At 37.1% G+C, this 19450-nt stretch overlaps 1 protein-coding gene across 1 annotated transcript; it reads left to right on the top strand.

Annotated features, from left to right (window-relative positions):
• Positions 1 to 204: 204 nt before the first annotated feature.
• On the top strand, positions 205 to 19245 carry LOC129728245 (sine oculis-binding protein homolog; the record flags this gene model as incomplete). The annotated part of the gene is made up of 5 exons (XM_055686667.1): positions 205 to 366; positions 741 to 969; positions 1250 to 1446; positions 18961 to 19097; positions 19164 to 19245. Coding segments are annotated over 5 exons (807 nt in total), but the record flags the coding sequence as incomplete, so codon positions are not given.
• Positions 19246 to 19450: the final 205 nt, after the last annotated feature.

The following is a 19450-nucleotide window of genomic DNA, read 5'->3' as shown; positions in this document are numbered from 1 at the left end:
TCCCAATCCCAATCCAAATCCCAATCCCAATCTAAATCCCAATCACAATCCCAATCCCAATCCCAATCCCAATCACAATCCCAATCTAAATCCCAATCACAATCCCAATCCCAATCTCAATCCAATCCCAGTCCCAATCCAATCCCAATCCCAATCTCAATCTCAATCCCAATCACAATCCCAATCCCAATCCCAATCCCAATCCCAATCCCAATCCCAATCCCAATCCCAATCCCAATCCCAATCCCAATCCCAATCCCAATCCCAATCCCAATCCCAATCCCAATCTCAATTCCAATCCCAATCCCAATTCCAATCCCAATCCCAATCCCAATCCCAATCCCACTCCCACTCCCACTCCCACTCCCACTCCCACTCCCACTCCCACTCCCACTCCCACTCCCACTCCCATCCCAATCCCAATCCCAATCCCAATCCCAATCTCAATCTCAATCTCAATCCCAATCCCGATCCCATTCCCATTCCCATTCCCAATCCCAATCCCAACCCCAATCCCAAACCCAAACCCAATTTTAATCTCCAACCCAAATACCAATCCCATCCCTTACTCCAATCTCTTACCAACTCCAATCTCAATCTTAATTCTGATCTCAATTCCAGTGCCATTTTTAATTCTAATCTCAATCTCAATCCAAATTTACTCCCAATGCCAAACCCAAACTCAATCCCAACCCCAGTCCAAATTCCAACCTGAATTCTAATTTAATTCCTCATTCCAGTTCCAATCCCAATCGAGTTACAATTCCAATTTCAATCCGAATTTTAATCTTAATTCCAATCCAGATTCCAATGCTAATTCCAATTCAAATCCAAGTTCCATTCCTAACTCCAATCCTTATCCTAATCCCAATCCCTATCTCATTTCTATCCACAGTCTTAATCTTAATCCCGATTTCAATTCCAGTGCCATCTTCAATGCCTATTCCAACCCCAATCCCAATTTTAATTGTAATCTCAATCTCAATCCAAATCGCATTTGAGTTCCAATTCCAATCCCAATTTTTATTCCAATCCTAATCTCAATCCTTATCCTAGTCCCAATCCCAATTGCAATCCGAAATCCAATCTCATCTCAACCACAGTCTCAATTCAAATCCCAAACCAATTTCCAATCCCAATCGAATTACAATCCCAATCTCAATTCCAATCTCATTCCCAACCCAAGTCTAAATACATGTCCCAATTCCATTACTCCCAGTCCCAATCCCAATTCCGTTCTCATTTCCAGTGACAATTTCAATCCCAATTCTAACCCCAATTCCAATCTTAATTCCAATCTTAATTCCAATTCCAATTCATATCCAAATTCTTATTCCAATCCCAATTCAAATCTCAATTCTAACCGCAATCGCTTTCCAATCGAATCTCAATCCAATTCCAATCTTTGTTTCAATTCTAATCCCAGTTTTAATCTCAATCTCGAATGTTATTCCAATCGCTTCCAATTCCAATGCCAATTCCAATCTCAATCTCATTTCAATAATTCAATCTCAATTCCAATTGTTAATTTCAATTCTATTTCTCATCCCAATCCAAACCAGAATCCAACTCAAATTACAATCCATATTTCAATTGTAATCCTGATTCCGAACCCAAGTCCAATTTCAATCCCAATTACAATCTCAATTCCAATCTTGATTCTTACTCCAATTCCAATGCCAATCCTAGTTTCAATCCCAATCTCAATGCCGATCTCAAATAAAGCCCCATTTCAATCCCAATATCAATCCTATTCCTTATTACGAGCCCATTTCAATTGCAATTCAAACTCCAATTACAATTACAATATCAATTTCTATCTCAATGCCAATGCCAATTTCAATCTCAATCCTAATCCTTATCCTTATTTCAATCCTATTTTTTTTCCAATTTTCAATCCCAATCCCAATTCCAATGCTAATTTTATTCCATATCTTTATCCAAATCTAAATCTAAATTCAAATCCACATTCTAATACCAATCCCAATTCCAATCCATATCCCAGTTCCGACCTCAATTTTAATTCAAATATCCAACCTTATTCGAGTCCCAATCCCAGTTATAACCCCCTTTCTCGCAACCCTAGCTTCACTCCTAGTCCGAATTACAGTCTCAGTCTCGTGAGCTCAATATCATTTACTTATCGCGATAAGCAAACAATTTTTATACACTTGCAAATTTGGATTATTGTTATTTGATTTTTTTTTTTTCAATTTTGTCACAAGGTTTTATTTTTTTCTGTGTAAAACGAATGGCTTCACAATTATTAATTTTCAATTAAATCAAAATAAAGTTCACATCAAATATTGGGTATCAAAGTTTTTGGTAGTGCCGAAGAAAACCACTGACCCTATGTAATTTTCATTTTTCTAATAATTTCGTTTCTGATTAATACAGTCATACCTCGATATAAGGCAGCTTTATTTTTATTTTCGTTACGTAATTTCGAGTTGTATCGAAGCACGAAAAAAAAATTTTTTTTATTGAAGTAAAATTCTTGATGGTTACTAAAAAGTGCGCAAAAACTTATATCCCTTCACCTAAAAGTATATATAAACCTGTCTTATGTCCCTTTAAGACAATTTTCGTAGACAAAAATAACCAGTCACAAAACCTTGAAAAGATAAATGTCAATTTGACCCCATTTTATGGTACTTATTGGTTTCAAAACTTACTTAAAACATTTATTCGGAACATTATACACCCCAAAATTAATTGTTGTACTTTAATTTTGGCAAATTAAAAAAAGTTACGTTGTATCGAAGTAAAAGTTACGTTATATCGAGGTTGCCTTATATCGACGTTGCCTTATATCGAGGTATGACTGTACCATGAAAAACGAGCAACAATATTTATCGATAATTTTCGGTTTGGCTGAAACTTGTCGTCTTCAGCAAAGTTGTAGATAATAATTTTATCGTTCCAAAAAATACACTTTGCAAAAACTAATGGGTGACAGCTATCAAAAAAGGTGGATGAACCAAATGAAAAACCGATTTATTTCTTATGAAGATACATTTATTGTGAACAACCAAAAATTATTGAGCGTTTGAGAAAGGGCCCCCAACGAAGTTTTCTTATGATGCCGAAACAAGAGCATTGTACGGTCTTCAAGTCAGCTTTTCGAAGGCATCTTTTGATTCTACTGATCAACTGTTCACAGTTTGTTGATCTCCTGTTATTTTTACACCGAAGAAACTAAAAATCCCAAAGAAATCTTTGCTTGGACGACACTGAGGTGGATTCGTTGTGTTGCGTATTTGGGGTACAAATGGAGTCGAGTGGTTGTTCAGAAACGTTTGTGTTTTTTGACGTACTGTGATTATATTTTTTCTGACCAAAATACATACTTTTCATGTCACTGGTGTTTGAGAAGAAATGGAATCATAATGTTGTTCAAACATTCGTTCTGGTATATATTTTGATTGATAGCCAAACCACTAGGCTTGAAGCACGATTTGACAAAAAGGAAAAAGTTCTTTTCTGTCCACTACTCTGACCGGTCTTCCACTACCTTCCTGGCGGATTATAGTTGAGGTTTGAGGTTTTCTCGCTTTTAAAATGGTTTACCGTAAATTTTTTGCTAAAACTGTTGTGCAGTTTACAGCGAACCGTACAATGCGCTTGCGGAATGCTCCTTGCGCCGTTTCGGACCGAAATAAACTGGCATGAACAAGAAAGATAGACCTTTCATATACATATTCTCATTTCTTTCTGAGTGTGTTTGTTGTAAGGAGCTCCAAAAAAAAAATCCAGATTTTTAGTTGTCACCCGCTACATATAAACTAACCAAAAATAGTGTACTGAATGTGGAGAGATAAAAAAAAAATTTGCAAAAAAACAAATTCTGCAGTGTATGAGCTAAGAACAAAACAACTTTTCCGAAGACATTATACCGATCAAATCTTTTGCCTATAGATAGGCATCTTTTGCCTATAGAGATATCTATGAAGTGTTTAAGCCAAAGCAAAAATGCAGGTCAAAAACATAATAAAACTAGATTTTTGCGGAATTGCTCTTCTTGTTTCATATGGATCAATAATTTTGCTGTTTGCAAGTGAATATTTCAGTGTTGACATATTTTCCTGAACCTTGACCTATTTTACACATACCTACCTAATAAAAAATTATACACACAATTCTTGAAATGTCTCAGCAATTGATGCTTCTTTGAAGTTCACGTGATCATGAAGTTCACGTGTCAGTGTAAAAGTTATTACTAGTTCCCTGAAACTCGTTCTAAGTCGTTTTCTTAGGCATTTTTCTATATAACTATAGCTCTTTTAACTAAATATTGTAGTTTGAAGAAATGAAGCGTATGAAAAAATGCGTACGCACTTTTAGAGTGATACTTTTGTATTCAAGCAATTCTTTCATGCTTAATTATTTTAGCTTAATATGTATATGATAAGCTCCAATCGAATTGAACAATTTCTCTAGGACAAAAAAAATTAACGAAGCCTAATTTGCAGTAAGCCATAATAATTGCTACTAATTGCAAGCTTTCCGCTGTGATATGCCAACGCTAGGTAATCAATCAACTCAAAAAAAAAAAAATCAGCTAATGATCTTCCAAAAACTTACTGATATGGCCTACATCGGAGCATCAGTTCCGATAATCACAAATTCAAATTAGCTAATGTGTACCGGAATGGAAAAACATCCTTGGTTTTTCTGCTAGCACACATTAACATTACTCTGCAATTCCTTGCTCTCGTTGGACCCATCAATGCAGTGCTTCGTAGCTTTGCTGCACATGTGTGCAACCATGCAAACCCATCTGGCTCAGGAAACGTACGGTCTCCATCGACTCCCGTACTACTCTCGTAATGTTGTGGAAATCGAAAATAGACATTGAATGGAGTTTCCATTCTGTGTGCGAGAGCATTTTTTTGCGGCTTGCAGATACAAACCGTACAGGATTCTGCTACGAGCTGTCGGGAGAGATGGAAGAAGTAAATGTGGACTGCATTCGCCCGGCTGAAATCTGCTTCATTTGTCTGTTTTCCAACTATTGCAACCGGGATGGATTTAACCCATCCACTTTCGAACGGTTCCAAAATGATAGACAGTAATGCCAATAGGTCGGAAGTCGGCACAGGGAAACGCTTACATAAGCGATTGGCTTCGTTTTGACTTCCGTGTGGTGGGCTGGAAATGGAGCGGAACCTGGCCAGTTTTGCAGTTCGATGCACTTCTTACATGGTCGTGATTATTTGCGGCCAGAGAGAAAATGGACCTCGAAGGGAGCATCATTTTTATTTCTAATGTGCTCTAAGGGGAGACCACCGGACTGTGCTTATTGGTCCAAATCTGAGAAACGGCTCCGATAGCCGTAACGGAATCAACAAAGCCTATCTATGATCATCCAAGCTGACTGGGATTGAACCTCGGGCAGTGATGAAAGCGCCCAGATGTTTTTTTGATGTAGAATACTTCTCTCAGGAAGGTAGGCTACATAGGGATGTGAAATGCAAATCAAAAACCGAAAAAAAGTGAAAAATATGTCCAATTTCAAATGCTAATAAATTGGTTAGTATTCGATGGATTTCCTTCGTTGTTGCAGCAATAGCTTGGAAAATCTAAGATTCTTCCCAAATGCAGATAATTGTAAATTTATTTTTCAACCTATTGTACTATTGAAAATAGTCGAGCCTTGTCAAAACTAAAACTTCGGCCTCTGATTGGTCCAAAGCACGGTCGACAGAATCATATACCTTGCAATTTCAAACATGCTATTCGGCCTATACAAGAGCCTGTTTCAGCCGAAGCCGCTTATAATAGTTCTAGACAGCGACAACAGCAGTCCTCCCTTAGCAGCAGCAGTAGCCACAGCTGTGGTATGGCAACGGATAGCGGAGCGCGTCTCAGCATCGATAGCAGGACCAGGTGATGCAGGGCAGCGGATACCAATGGCAGCGTATAGCATCCACTACTGTGGCCACGGGGATAGCGCAGCGGTTGACGTTGGTCTCAGCATCAATATAAGCAGAGCCAGCTGATGCAGTGCGGCATTTTAGTGGAATGCTGTCTCTGAGCGATAGCAGGCACACCAGCAAATGCATCCAATGAAAAGAACGTTCTGGAAAGCTTCTCAGTGTTTTTTCCCCCCAAGGAATACTTTATTTGCACTGCCAGTGATAACGCAAAGATGTGATCGGCATCTTATCAGACAAAAAAACAACCAATTGTCCTTTTCAGGATGAAATAAAAAACCTATTTGAAGAGTTAATATTTTCTCTTAAATCAATTTACACTTTCAAGAAATTTGGAACAGATATATATTTGGCTTCATCTCCGTGTCTCAGAACGTACTGAATTATCTTTTCCTTCAGTCATGAGCACAACATCCGAAAAGCTTTCATTATCAGCATAAAAAATAATTTTTCGCATAATTGAAATTCAAAATTATCAAATCCAAATCATGACAAGCAACTATATTATTGAGAATGGTCAATCCTTATTGAAGCGCGAAATTCGACTGATCTGATTAGTCGTTAATATGATTACCTCCCAAGCACGGTCGACAGAATCATAGACCTTGCATAGCCGCGTATAGCGGCTAAAACATTGGCATGGCTACGGATAGCATAGCAGTTGCAGCGGGTTTAGCATCGATAGCAGCTGATGCAGTGAGGCACTTTAGTGAAATGCAGTCTCTGTGCGATAGCGGGCACTAGTAAATGCATTCAATTAAAAATGTTGACTCATTTTGACATAAGCCGTCTAGTTTTGAGTGGTAAATCAGCTTTTCAATGTTTATTTTATCACAAGGAATACTTCATATTGAATTGAACAAATTAAAAAATGACTGACACGCAAGCAGCCGGGTTTTCTTTCTTGTAAAAGTATTCTACTTCATCCTTGCGGTCGTGGCTTTGCACACAACCCTCCTGTGATTTTTTTTAAATTCATTAGATTAATATACTTCAATGCAAATTTGTTCCTAACGTCCTAAGTATTTCGTTAGAGTGCACTTGTTCATCATGTATCAATTTCCAAACATAATTTATCGCTTTATGTCTAGTGACTGCCACTTGAACGTATCTCCTCGATCCATTTTCTTCACCCCCAAACCGCCCGTCTAAGTGCTTTCAAATACATTCACCAGCGCCCCTTTTCATAACTGTCCCTTTCAATCAGGAAAAATGCCACCTACCTGCCACTTTAAATGTCGTTTCAAGAAAAATATGAATTCATTACTCTCCAATAAATGCGTCAATTGTTAGCGCAAATGATTCTTCCGTCCTCGCCGTTAAACGCTCGGGCGCACAGAGAAAACCCACATCAAACATACTGTTCTTCCCCACACAAAACCCACCGCCCAGCACCTCCCTCTACGGTTTGGCTTTTTTACTTCCTTACGTTTGAGGCCCTTCCCGTGTAGCGCGTGTAGCTGTAGCTGCTGCTAGTTGAAGGTGATCCTAATGCGTCAGAAAAAGAATAATCACATTTCGTCGTGATTCATGAACGGTTCCTGCCTCTTCGATCGATTCCATCTAGCAGCAGGAAGCGAGCGATTCTACCAAACTGAGGCGTGAAGATGAAAAAAAAAGTACACGACAGGTGTCGATAAATTGCAATAAAAATATAAGTAGACAGGTTCGTTTCGCTCGAGCACCCATCAGACAAACTATTCCGAGAATGTCGTTTTTTCTGGCGGATGCAAGATAGAAAAATGGGAAACTTCTCGAGGCAAAGCAAAAAAAAAAATCCGGGAAGTTGAGAAATGGAACCACACGGAAGAGGTAATCATTCGTTTTACAGTCATCAACGTGAATGCATAAAGGCACGTGAGATGGCTAACAGAGAGAGAAGGGTTCATACATCCAGTAGAATTTAGAATTTTATTTTATGGCACTCACGTTTCTAATATAGGTAACGTTCTGCTGGAACTATTTGCGATATTACCTCTAGGTGGTACAAAGTCCAAAGGGTTTACTTCCGGTCCCCGCTTATTGTGGAATAAATTTATTTTGTACCTTCTTTTCTTATGATAACACACCAAAATATTTATTATTTTTAAAGTATTTCATTCATTTAGTCATTCGACTGTGAATACAAAATGCTGTTATTAATCCCTTAATTGCGAGAGGATGAAAGTTTAAATAGATGAATGATAACATACTTGAACGTTAAAATAACGCGAATTTCTATTTTCGATTATGTGAAGAGGCGAATTTCGTAATTTACCCAGTTTGTTTTTCATTTTCTACGAGTACTCCGGTGTTTGTGTCAATTTATTCCAACTTATCTGAGACTTTAGAGATGTGTATCACGATATCGTGATATCGTTGGCCGATAAGATATTAACTTATTACCAACTGGTCCATCGTATCGGCTTCGCTCGGTATAAAAGGTTTCAAAATTCAAAACCGTTTTTAAATTTCATTCAACCATTTTGTATTCAGAAATTGCATATGGGGCAGACTTCTTACCTCTATCATTCTAGTTACAGGAATGTTCATATTGGGTGGTATTAAACCATTTATGGCTGTTTTGCGATATCAGAAAAAGCAATTTTGAATTTGATAATGGTTCCTGGTTTTTGGGTATCGTTCCGATTCTAGAAATATCCTTATTGGATGGTGCTCGATTATTTTGGAAAACAAAATGGCGTCCGAATATCATCCCGGTGTCAAGATATCCAAAACACGAACGCATACTTGATGTAGGACTACTATAGTTTTATCACTATCAACAACAGTTTGATGAGTGGTAGAAAAATATCAACTGCTGCAATTATATAATTTAGATATTAGATGAGCGTGAGTGTTACAACAGCACTATCTGAGTAAAGTGAATTCGAAACGAGGCTTCTCCGGAAGTCGTCAAGATCAAGAGCAAGAGCTCTGCATCCAAAGGAGACCCAAAGAGGTATTTTATGCAGAAATAGATATGAGAAAAATTTGTAACGTAGAATAAAGAATAGACGTGTTAAATGTTGCGTCGATTGCATTTGAAAATAGTTTACAGCGATCATACCGGATCCAAACAGAAACACTAACATTTCCGGACACCGTCCGCTGATTTTCTCGGTAGGGTATGAAAGGCTACGATCCCGTGTCAATTATATGTTGTGTGAACAAAAAAAAGGAAAGGCTACGATCGACTGAGCGGGAGTCGGAGCAAAAATCATACAAATATTTATATTTAAAATCGCCGTATGCTGCACTGCAACATGCCACAACTCTGCTTACTCGTGGTCGATCCAGTTCTTAAGTAATCATTCTCTTGCTACAGTGATCAGATAGACAATGAGGACAAATGTTTGCATGCTAGCTTTTATACGCGACTACTGGGAGCTATACTTCTCATGGGCGTGTCGTTGTGCAGTCGAGCAAGCAAAAACAACAACAATCGTTTGTATATATAAAGTGTCAGCTGTGTTGAGGAAGAAAAGTAGTGATTGGTTGCTCTGTTTGGTTTAAACAATCCATATTATTCATCAACTTCTCAATTATGGATCAGGATCAAAAGATTGTTTTCGTCCCAAGAACTCAACCGTTTAAGAACTTCTGATCGATTGATATCAAGAGCTTGAAAATTTGATGAGAAATCATTAAAATATAAGCGCCCAAACCCTAACCAATGTTTCAATGATTGCATTGTTAGATTTTTGATTTGCGTCCCTAACTTCCAGATGGACGTATTCTTACGTCAAAAAATCTCTGTAACAAGAGAATAATATCGATAATATTTGCTGTGTAATAGAATTTTTCATAATATAAATTAGGGTCATTCCATCTAAAGTGTGCAAAAAAAACCTGAATTAATCCATCTTGCAGTGCAGAAACCATTGCTATACTAACTATTACTACACATAAACTTTTTAATGCCAGTAAACCATAAATCGTTTAAAATTTAATTCATAAGACAGTTTTCCAGAGGATGAACCAAATACGATCATAAAATATTGTGAATGTCATCACTGGAATCTGGGTTATATTTTTTCGACTCCAAACCATATTTTAAGCTGTCTAGGATAGAAACAATTCATGAATTTTCGACATAATCGAACGCCCAGAAACAATAAAGATAACAATGATGCAGATTTCATTATAGATCAGAAAATATGTTTGTTAGTTCATTGCAATACTATTGAAATAATTCCTCATAATCCAAGCTTAAATACCACAATGGCTTCGTTTTCAAAAATCACAAAATCTAGATAAGAACAAAATGATTGTAGATTATGAATTAGCATCGAATATTTCCTACGAATTGCAGCAAAGTTCTACAAACTTGCTCTCAAGAAATTATAGATCAGAATTATATAGGAACGCGTTGAATGCTTTGTTACCGTATAAAAGTTACTTGAATCATACGTGTAATTATTTCAAGAAATCAACAAAAATCTTGATAAAATCTATGAGGATCAAATGCTGAAAGATTTCATTGAACTTCATATAACTGCTGTTGAAAGTTATCAGTTCAATTCTATTCCAAATGTATGATTTGAAAATTAAGGGTTTTCGCAAGACTTATGGATTTTGGCTTTCCAAAGTGTATTCGAGAACGTTACTCTTTTTCAAGGCATAGGCTGCATGGTAAAACCCAAAACAATTTCAGAACTTTATAAAACTTGCTGCAACAACGAAAAGTGGGATAATATGGATACTCTGTTTGCACTTTTAAATTAGACTTTTAAAGACTTTTGAAAGACTTTTAAATTAGACTTTTAAATTAGAAAGCAATACTTATAATACACAAAAGCGTAGTGTATCAAGTGAGTAGAAAGCGGACTTAAATAAGCATTCCGGTTCCCTCTGAAATAAATCGAAAACTGTTAGTAAAGAGCTATTAAAAACAAAAGGTTCATTAATTTACACCAGTTAGGACGCACTACACAGGGTATGAAACAGAGCACAGATGTCTTTTACTCTTAGTTTCTTTTGAGAAATATAAAGCGGTTGAAAAAAGAGAGAGCGAGAGAAAAAAAGAGAAAGGGAGGTAGAAACAAAAGAAAGATAGAGAAAGAAATGACCCAAAATGTAAAATATCTTATGTTCAAACATTCTGATTTAAATATTGTAACATTCAAGCAACTGATGAAAAAACTCACTCAGTATTTTTTTTTTTTTTTAAGGGGGGATTTGTTAGTAGCTTAAGTATTTATGATAAATATTAGTAAATAATGAGTATGTGTGTCCAATCACAAATGGTGACTTCTCAACACTGTTAGAAATTTGAAATTTTAATTGTTAGGATTTGTTTGCTTTCGCAATAAGGACTTATCATTCGTAGGGATTTAAACCTACTTGTCAGAAAAGGGGAAGTAAACTTACAACTAACTTAATTGCTAACTTATTGGCTATAAAGAGAGCTTATCGTAGCAATTGAGGATTGCAACGATTTTTGTCGAAAATTGTTAATAATTTTATTTGACATAGCTTCTAATGGTTCAACACCAGTAAGTCTATGTAATTCGAGTGTACCAAACCAAGGAGGACGCTTCAAAATCATTTTCAGAATTTTATTCTGAATGCTTTGGAGCGTTTTCTTCCTTGTTGAACAGCAACTTGACCAGATCGGTACAGCATAAAGCATTGCTGGTCTAAAAATTTGTTTGTAAATCAAAAGTTTGTTCTTTAAACAAAGTTTAGAATTCCTGTTAATGAGAGGATATAAACATCTCGTATATTTGATGCACTTGGCTTGTATACTCTCAATATGCTCTTTGAAAATAAGTTTTTTATCATAAATTAGTCCCAAGTACTTAACCTTGTCGGACCAACTTAAAATAACCCCATTCATCTTGACAACGTGATTATTGTTTGGCTTGAGGAAAGACGCCCTAGGCTTATGCGGAAAAATTATCATTTGAGTTTTAGAAGCATTGGGAGAGATTTTCCACTTTTGCAAGTAGGAAGAAAAAATATCTAAACTTTTCTGCAATCGACTGCATATGACACGAAGGCTTTTTCCTTTTACGGAAATGCTTGTGTCATTGCAGAACAATGACTTTGTGCATCCTGGAGGCAAATCAGGAAGATCTGAAGTGAATATGTTGTACAGGACTGGCCCCATGACTGAACCTTGAGGTACACCTGCTCTGACAGGAAATCTATCAGATTTTGAATTCTGATAGACAACCTGCAGAGTTCGATCAGTAAGATAATTTTTTAAAATTTTGATAAGGAAAATCGGAAAATTAAAAGTTTGCAATTTCGCAATCAAACCTTTATGCCAAACACTGTCGAATGCTTTTTCTATGTCTAAAAGAGCAGCTCCAGTGGAATAACCTTCAGATTTGTTAGCTCGAATCATATTAGTAACTCTGAGCAATTGATGAGTAGTGGAATGCCCATGGCGAAATCCAAACTGTTCATTTGCAAAAATTGAATTTTCGTTGATGTGTGACATCATTCTGTTAAGAATAATTCTCTCAAACAGTTTACTTATTGAAGAAAGCAAACTGATTGGTCGGTAACTTGAAACTTCAGCTGGATTCTTATCCGGCTTTAAAATTGGAGTAATTTTTGCATTTTTCCATAATTTGGGAAAATATGCAATTTTGAAGCAACAATTGAAAACCCTCGCCCAGTGAGACCCTCCCCTTTTTAGAAACAAGTACAATTTTTCGTCAAAAAGTCTCGTTTTCTTTCAAATTATAGCTTCAAAAGTTTGATATCTAGAAATAAAGTGATACATGGATTTTGAAGAAAATTAGTTGAGAATTTTAAAAATATGGCAATTTTGAGCGACAGTGTCTCCAGATAAATTGTTTTTGCATTTGGAAAATGAAATTATAATTTTTGGCGAATGAATATATTTTGATTTCAGTTTAAACAATTCCTTCGTGTTCATGAGAAAGTTTTACATAAAAAATACTTATCACCGCGAACGAAACTCGAGTTGTAGCATTTCTGCCAATATTTGTGAAACTGGCTTGATTATGGACGTTCGTAATAATGTAATTTTAAGGAAGTTATTCAAGAAATGCAAAAAAAATAACACCGGCAGTACGGCCAGATATGTTAATTTTACAGTTGAAAAATTTAATAGCATTTTTCGACCAATAAGTATATTTTGATTTCCAGTTTGACAATTGCATCGTGTTGCTGAAAAAATTTTGCCTGAAAAACACCTATTACGTAGAGTTATTATGAGAAAAGCTCGAGTTACAACATTCTTGAGAAACTATTAAATTTTTAATTCGAATACTTATTTTTGAAGTTAACATAAGAACAAGGAAGTTTCTTCAATTCATCAATTTATTTTTAGACATCATGCTTTTGAAGCTATAATTGAAAGAAAACAAGACTTTTTGACGAACGATAGTACTTTATTCATAAACGGGGATGGTCTCACGGGGCGAGGGGTGGACCGATCATCACCCGAATTGAGATTTTTGCATAATGACCATGAATCAACAATTCCACAAAATTTGAGCCAAATATGAGAAGGTCGCGTACATCATGTGTGCACATTACACGACTGAGGGACTCGCAGCACCTTTTCAGAATCCAATTAAAGTTTGTGATTACACAGATCCTAAAAACCAAGCGACTTTGCATACTTTTTTTCAAAAACTTAGCTGGACAAAAACTTTAAGAGGGATAAAGTTTTTAAACCTCATGTTTGTGAGTCGATGCTTCTAAATAATAGCGAGATATGGAAAAAATTAGGTTACTTCTAGAGAGTATTTAAAAATATTTTTAAAATTGAAACACTTAAAAAATATTCGAAATACAAAATAAATTTGAGAAAAGGTCATTTCAGAAAAGTCTCAATTAGCTTTTCAGATCCGAAATTTACTCTATAAAACATTTGCAATTTCAGCAAGTGGAGAAAAACATGTTTGTATAGAGTTTTATACCATTATTTCTAACGAGATGGGTCTGCAGGGTACCCGGGTACCTTTTCGGACTTTATTGTTTTAATAAAAGAGGGTGACCTCAACTCAGTCAGCTGAAACTTATGGAATGCTCCTAACTAGTGCATATAAACCATTTCCATCATCAGACTGAGCAGCAGGGGGGGGGGGGTCGACGGAAGGGTCTTCGAATTTTTTTACCCCATAAGTACTCGGTAGGGTACCAGGGTACCCACAAAATAAAATGCTTCTTGCTTCTTCATTTCTTGGCCAATTTTCGATCTTGGCCTGTCAAGATCTTAGATTCCGGGACCGACAAGAACCTGTGACCACATCTAGTTCCTGTAAATCCGGATTTTCGGGAGCAAGTTCCGGTGAGAAAAATTATTACTCAAAATTCAAGAATTCACTTCAGGAGTTGATATTCATTCATTATGAGTCGATCTGATAAGTTGTCCGAAATGGCCATATCGGAGCAGATTCCCGATTTTGAACATGGTCCCGAAGATCCGGATTTACGGGAACCATATGGGGACCAATGGCTCTTCAGGTTCCGTTTACTAAAAACAGAAAAATATTCCAATTTTTTGACGGTTCAAGATCGAAAATCGGTCAAGAATTGAAGAACTAATAAGCATTTCATTTTGGTGGGTACCCCGGTACCCTGCCGAGTACTGATGTATGTTAAAATTACCGAGTACATAACGGTTAAATGTTTTCCCGAACAAATTTTTCGCTTATTAGCTCAATTTTGGTGAAAATGCAATTGGGACGGACTTACTATGCGCGGCAGTTAGGTAACTAATTTTTTTTCCAAAAAACTAACCGTTACTTTTCAAATTGCTTTTATTTTTCAAAATCATTTGCTCTAGTGTAGAATCTCAAATTTGATTTTTCCAATGTTTTAAATCGAATTGCAGACAATATAGAAATCATCCATTGACAACTTTTCTCTATCTACGCGCTTATCCAAGCACGACTGCGTAACTGACGTAGAATTACGCACACTATCAACAAACGCATTGTTGAGAATGTTTTCTTATTCGCAATTCTTTGTGCTGCCCCAACGGTGGGGGACTGACAAACACACACTGAAAAAGCTGTTTTCACAATAAGAAAATTAGACAGCCGCAGCATATTTTGATCACCAGAATCCAACATAGAATGCTTGTTTGTGTTGTTGCCAAAAACTTATTGACCTTCAATAACTTGTTTATCTGCCTTGAAAAAGAATTTTTGATGTTCAAAATTGGATATGCAGATCACATCCTTTGTGCTGCCCTAACAGTGGGGGTGAATAAAAACACTCTGACAACACCGCGCTGCTGCTGAGACGTGTAACCCACCGGGGAAGTGATATGTTTAAGCCGAAAGCAAACTCAGAAAGCCAGCTGATACTGGTGCAACCCGCTGCTGCTGCTACCGCAATCCGCTGCTGCCACTCTCACAACCTGCTACGTTACTGTCATTGTTGGACTGTCGAAACAAAGAAACTAATTCTACCAGAAACACTATTTTATGGCCGAAAAGTGCTATGAAATATGCCCGGCTCTTTTGCTAAGTTTCACCACATTCTCTCATTTTCTTTAGACGAATCACTCCACAATCCGCAATCAACTTTAGTATCCAACGAATAAAACACCGATAGTGCTCTAGCACATAACGATACATAAACGATTCTCGTTTTCGAAATGTGCGTAAAATCGAAGCAAGATTTTTCAAATTTTCATAGTCCAAAATTAGTTCCCGTGATCGGAAACTTGTGAGGGAACATCCAATTATTACGTAACGTTCGAAAGGGGGTTAGAAAGTTTGGAAACCCGCACAAAAAAAAAAAGATTCAAATAAGAGTGTGAAATGGGAGGAGAAGGGGGGTCGAAGGAGGTAATTATTTGCGTTACGTAGTCAATAGACGTTCTCTAATTGGTCCAAAAGATTTGGAAAATGCTTGAAAGAAATTACCTATGACAATGAATATGGGTGTGTGTGTACGTGTGTATGCATGTGTATATGCGTGTATATATGTGTACATATATGTATGTGTGTATGTATAAGTGTAAGTGTGTGTATGTTGTGTATGTGAGTATATGTGTGAGTATTTGTATGACCACACATTCATCTACCCACATATCGTCGACATCCATTGAAAACAGCCCCTTTATTTTGCAACGGTAGACGTTTTATATAAACGTTTTATTAATTTACTTCAACAGAGGTTGTATCTGTACGACATTATATATTTTACACGTTAGAAACGTGTAAAGTAGTTCGCTGTTTCCCAGAAGCGGTGTTTTTGTTACTGTCTCCCAATTTTCGGCAGACTTACCAGTCTATGTAAACAGCCCGTTACTTGTGAACGATGTCTAATATATAGAATCCTGCGATATGCATAATTTAAACAAAAAAATTGAATTAAAAATATTTTTGGCAAAAATGTACGTAAAATCGAGGTAAAATGTGCGTAAAATCGAAGTACGTAAAATCGAGGGTGCGTATAATCGATAACTTGTATCGTATTACGGCTTGGAACATCAAACGAATTCTTCTGCACGCTGTTGCGTGTTGCATCATGTCGCAACTGAGCAGCTAGGAGACGACGAAATTTTGTTCATTTTGATTGATAGAATCGACTTCAAATTATTTCTGCAAAGTCGAAGTCGAACCTTTGTTAACGCGTTCTAACAGGCCAGTTTATTGTTCAAAATCGTTTGTGCCGATCGCAATTTTCGTGCTGCCCCGACTGTAGGGGAGTAAAGCACTCTGACAAGACGCACAGTCTAACCTGTTTTCACGTTATTTTGCGTCTCAACAATCAATCATTCGAGCGGGGGCCTAGCGTGGTTGGTAACGTCTTCGCCAACCATGCTCGACGCCTGGGTTCGAATCCCACCGCCGACATAGGTGTCGATGGTTGTGAGGTGGCGTGATCAACTCACAAGCAACCCAACTGGTCTAGATTCAATCCTAGCCGACACCGGGAGATTTTCTGAGGCAAAAAATCTCTGGGATCACGCCTTCCATCGCATGAGGAAGTAAAGCCGTTGGCGCCAGTCCGTTAATCAACGGGTCGTAAGTTAGGGTCCTGGGTGGAGTCGCCTCCCCGGGCGTCGATGATTGGCACAACAACAGTGGCGGAACTAGACCGACGGTAAATAAGTGAGAATTATAAAAAAAAAATCAATCATCCAAAAAATTTTGAAAGTACAATAATTTGCATAATCAAACAACATTTTTCTACATTTGGGCGGATGCGTCTTTAATTTTCCAATCGATTGCAGCAAGAATGAAGGGAATCGGTTGAAAACAAGCCGATTACATTTTAAAAGGGACAAATTTCGTCCCCTTTTTGTTAATAGATTTTCAATTTACACTTCTATGTGGTAGACTAAATAGACGTAGTTCTACGTCAAAAATGGTTCTGAAATTTCAACCCTTTTCAAATACTAGTCCAGATAGAACACACATAGAAATTTTGAAAAAAAATGGGGCAATGTTTCAATGCATTCTGAGAGGGTGCCACCAACATCTAGACATATGTAGACGTATAAGATGCACCTTTGTATACACGTTTGTCGATATTTTAACCGACTCTCAGCGGATGATGCCTGACATTCAAACATTAATTACAGTTTAACAAATATGCTAGAAATTTCCATCGAATAAACAATTCAAATCGGTTAGAGAACAGACTGATCTTTGATATGCAATACAGTTTGTGTCAATTGCGCATACTTTTACTAAGGGATATGAGTTTGAAACGCACTTTATGAGGTAGAAAAGCGATTTCTCTACACGGAGAGAACATACATTCGCCCAAAGCTGTACAGTGCTTCAGAATTCACCGCAAAATTTGTTTAAACTTTAAATCTAAATACAATATAAATTTGATTTATAATATGATTTCTTCATGTACAGAAAAGCTAATTTTTGCAATCGTACGGAGTGTAACCTGTAAAAAACGCTCATAAGACCGGTTGTTGTCTATGGACATGAAACGTGGACAATACTCGAGGAGGACCTGCAAGTGCTGTGAATTGGAGAACCAAATAAATAAATAAATAAGATTTTGCAGTTCAATAAACATCAAAAAATGGTTTCACATGTTATGAACTTTAATGAATGAATGATACGGCACATTTTGCTACAAAAAATCTTGTTTTGTGAGGTGATCAGATCATGCAAACAAGAAAACTTTGATATTCAAGGTAAAATAACGCTTATTGAGTTCCTGAGTGAATTACAGACAGTAGAGCTATTGAGGCAAACTGAACCTGGCCTACAACATAGTCTTTTTCCTTGAGCATGTCCAATTCCATGAATACTTGTAAGTCACCTTCTAAACTAAAATTTGTATAGCTCTCAATTTTCAATGAAAGTTACAAATCAATGTAACACAGAGGTTCCAGATATTCTTGCCAACAACAGCTATTATAGCGCAGGTTGTTACAGGGTTAAATTCATAGCTCATCAGAGCAAATAATAATTACTTTCGATTTTTGAATAACTTCAAACTAAATTTTCACCTATTTCTGGGATTCTTTTTCTATTTTAGGAATGTGTTTGTTGCTCTTATAATCCCAATAAAAAATTTCATGAAAAGTTCGATTATCAAAGTCGGAAGATTACAGCCATTTCAAGTGCGCTGCAAACTAGAAAAATATCAAACGTGTAAAATATTTGAACTCGTACCTACTCTTGTGGGTTGCACAATAACTCAAAACCCAAATATTCTTCTGTTTGCAGCTAAAGAAACTGTAGGAAGTTAGAATTGCACTAGTTTGTAAAAAAAGAAAACAATTCAAAACCACATCAAGACTGAATAGAGGTTACATGAGAAAACGTTTCATGACATGCTAGAGAACTTTGATTTTGCCCCCATTCACACGTTGAAAATATAAATGTAACAAAATTTATAGTAAGGTTATGCTTCTACATTTATTTCATGATTGTAAAAATTTATCGTTTCAATACGCATATTGTATCGATTTATTTTGTTACGTGTGTGTGTGCTTAACTGCGGTTGGCTGCCCCGCTAAGCCTCCGCCGTCCCAAAGAATCTTATCGAATAATTCTGTTATTTTTCAACTCACCAGAGGAAACAAAAATCGTTTCCCAGATCGACAAAAACACTTCACATGTAGTGTAATCAATCAAAAGCACCCCTGAGTGCCAATCCTGTGCGAACGGGAGCGTACAAACGAGAATCGTCATCGCATCCTCCTGGCTGCCCGACTCAACCAGCCCAGCTCTGGCCCCGGCCCGAAGATCCACCGAACATGTAAGAACAAAAAGTAATACTTTGTCACATCCGATTTATTGTGATGATCGATTGCTTTCGTAAAAGTGAAAAGCTGTCCTCCATCAAAGCTGGAAATCTGCGCCAGATAACTGCTGTCCCCTTTGCCGCCGTCGAAATCGAACCGTGAGAGCAGACACAGCTGTGACTGGGTGCCCGGTTTCCAAAACGTAAGCTCACAAACCGGCGAGAGCGGTTTTCAATTTGTTTGTTCCGTTCCATTCGCCACTTGTAGGTACGTATCATCATCGGTTGGTTTCACCCGAGTTCCGAATGTGTTTCTTTTGTCGCTAGCTTCGACTGTATACATCCGAACACGCTCGGTTTCATGGAGG

This window comes from Wyeomyia smithii, chromosome 3 (assembly GCF_029784165.1).
Source record: "Wyeomyia smithii strain HCP4-BCI-WySm-NY-G18 chromosome 3, ASM2978416v1, whole genome shotgun sequence".
In the NCBI taxonomy this organism is placed as follows: domain Eukaryota; kingdom Metazoa; phylum Arthropoda; class Insecta; order Diptera; family Culicidae; genus Wyeomyia; species Wyeomyia smithii.
This window is presented reverse-complemented; position numbering and strand designations above follow the sequence as displayed.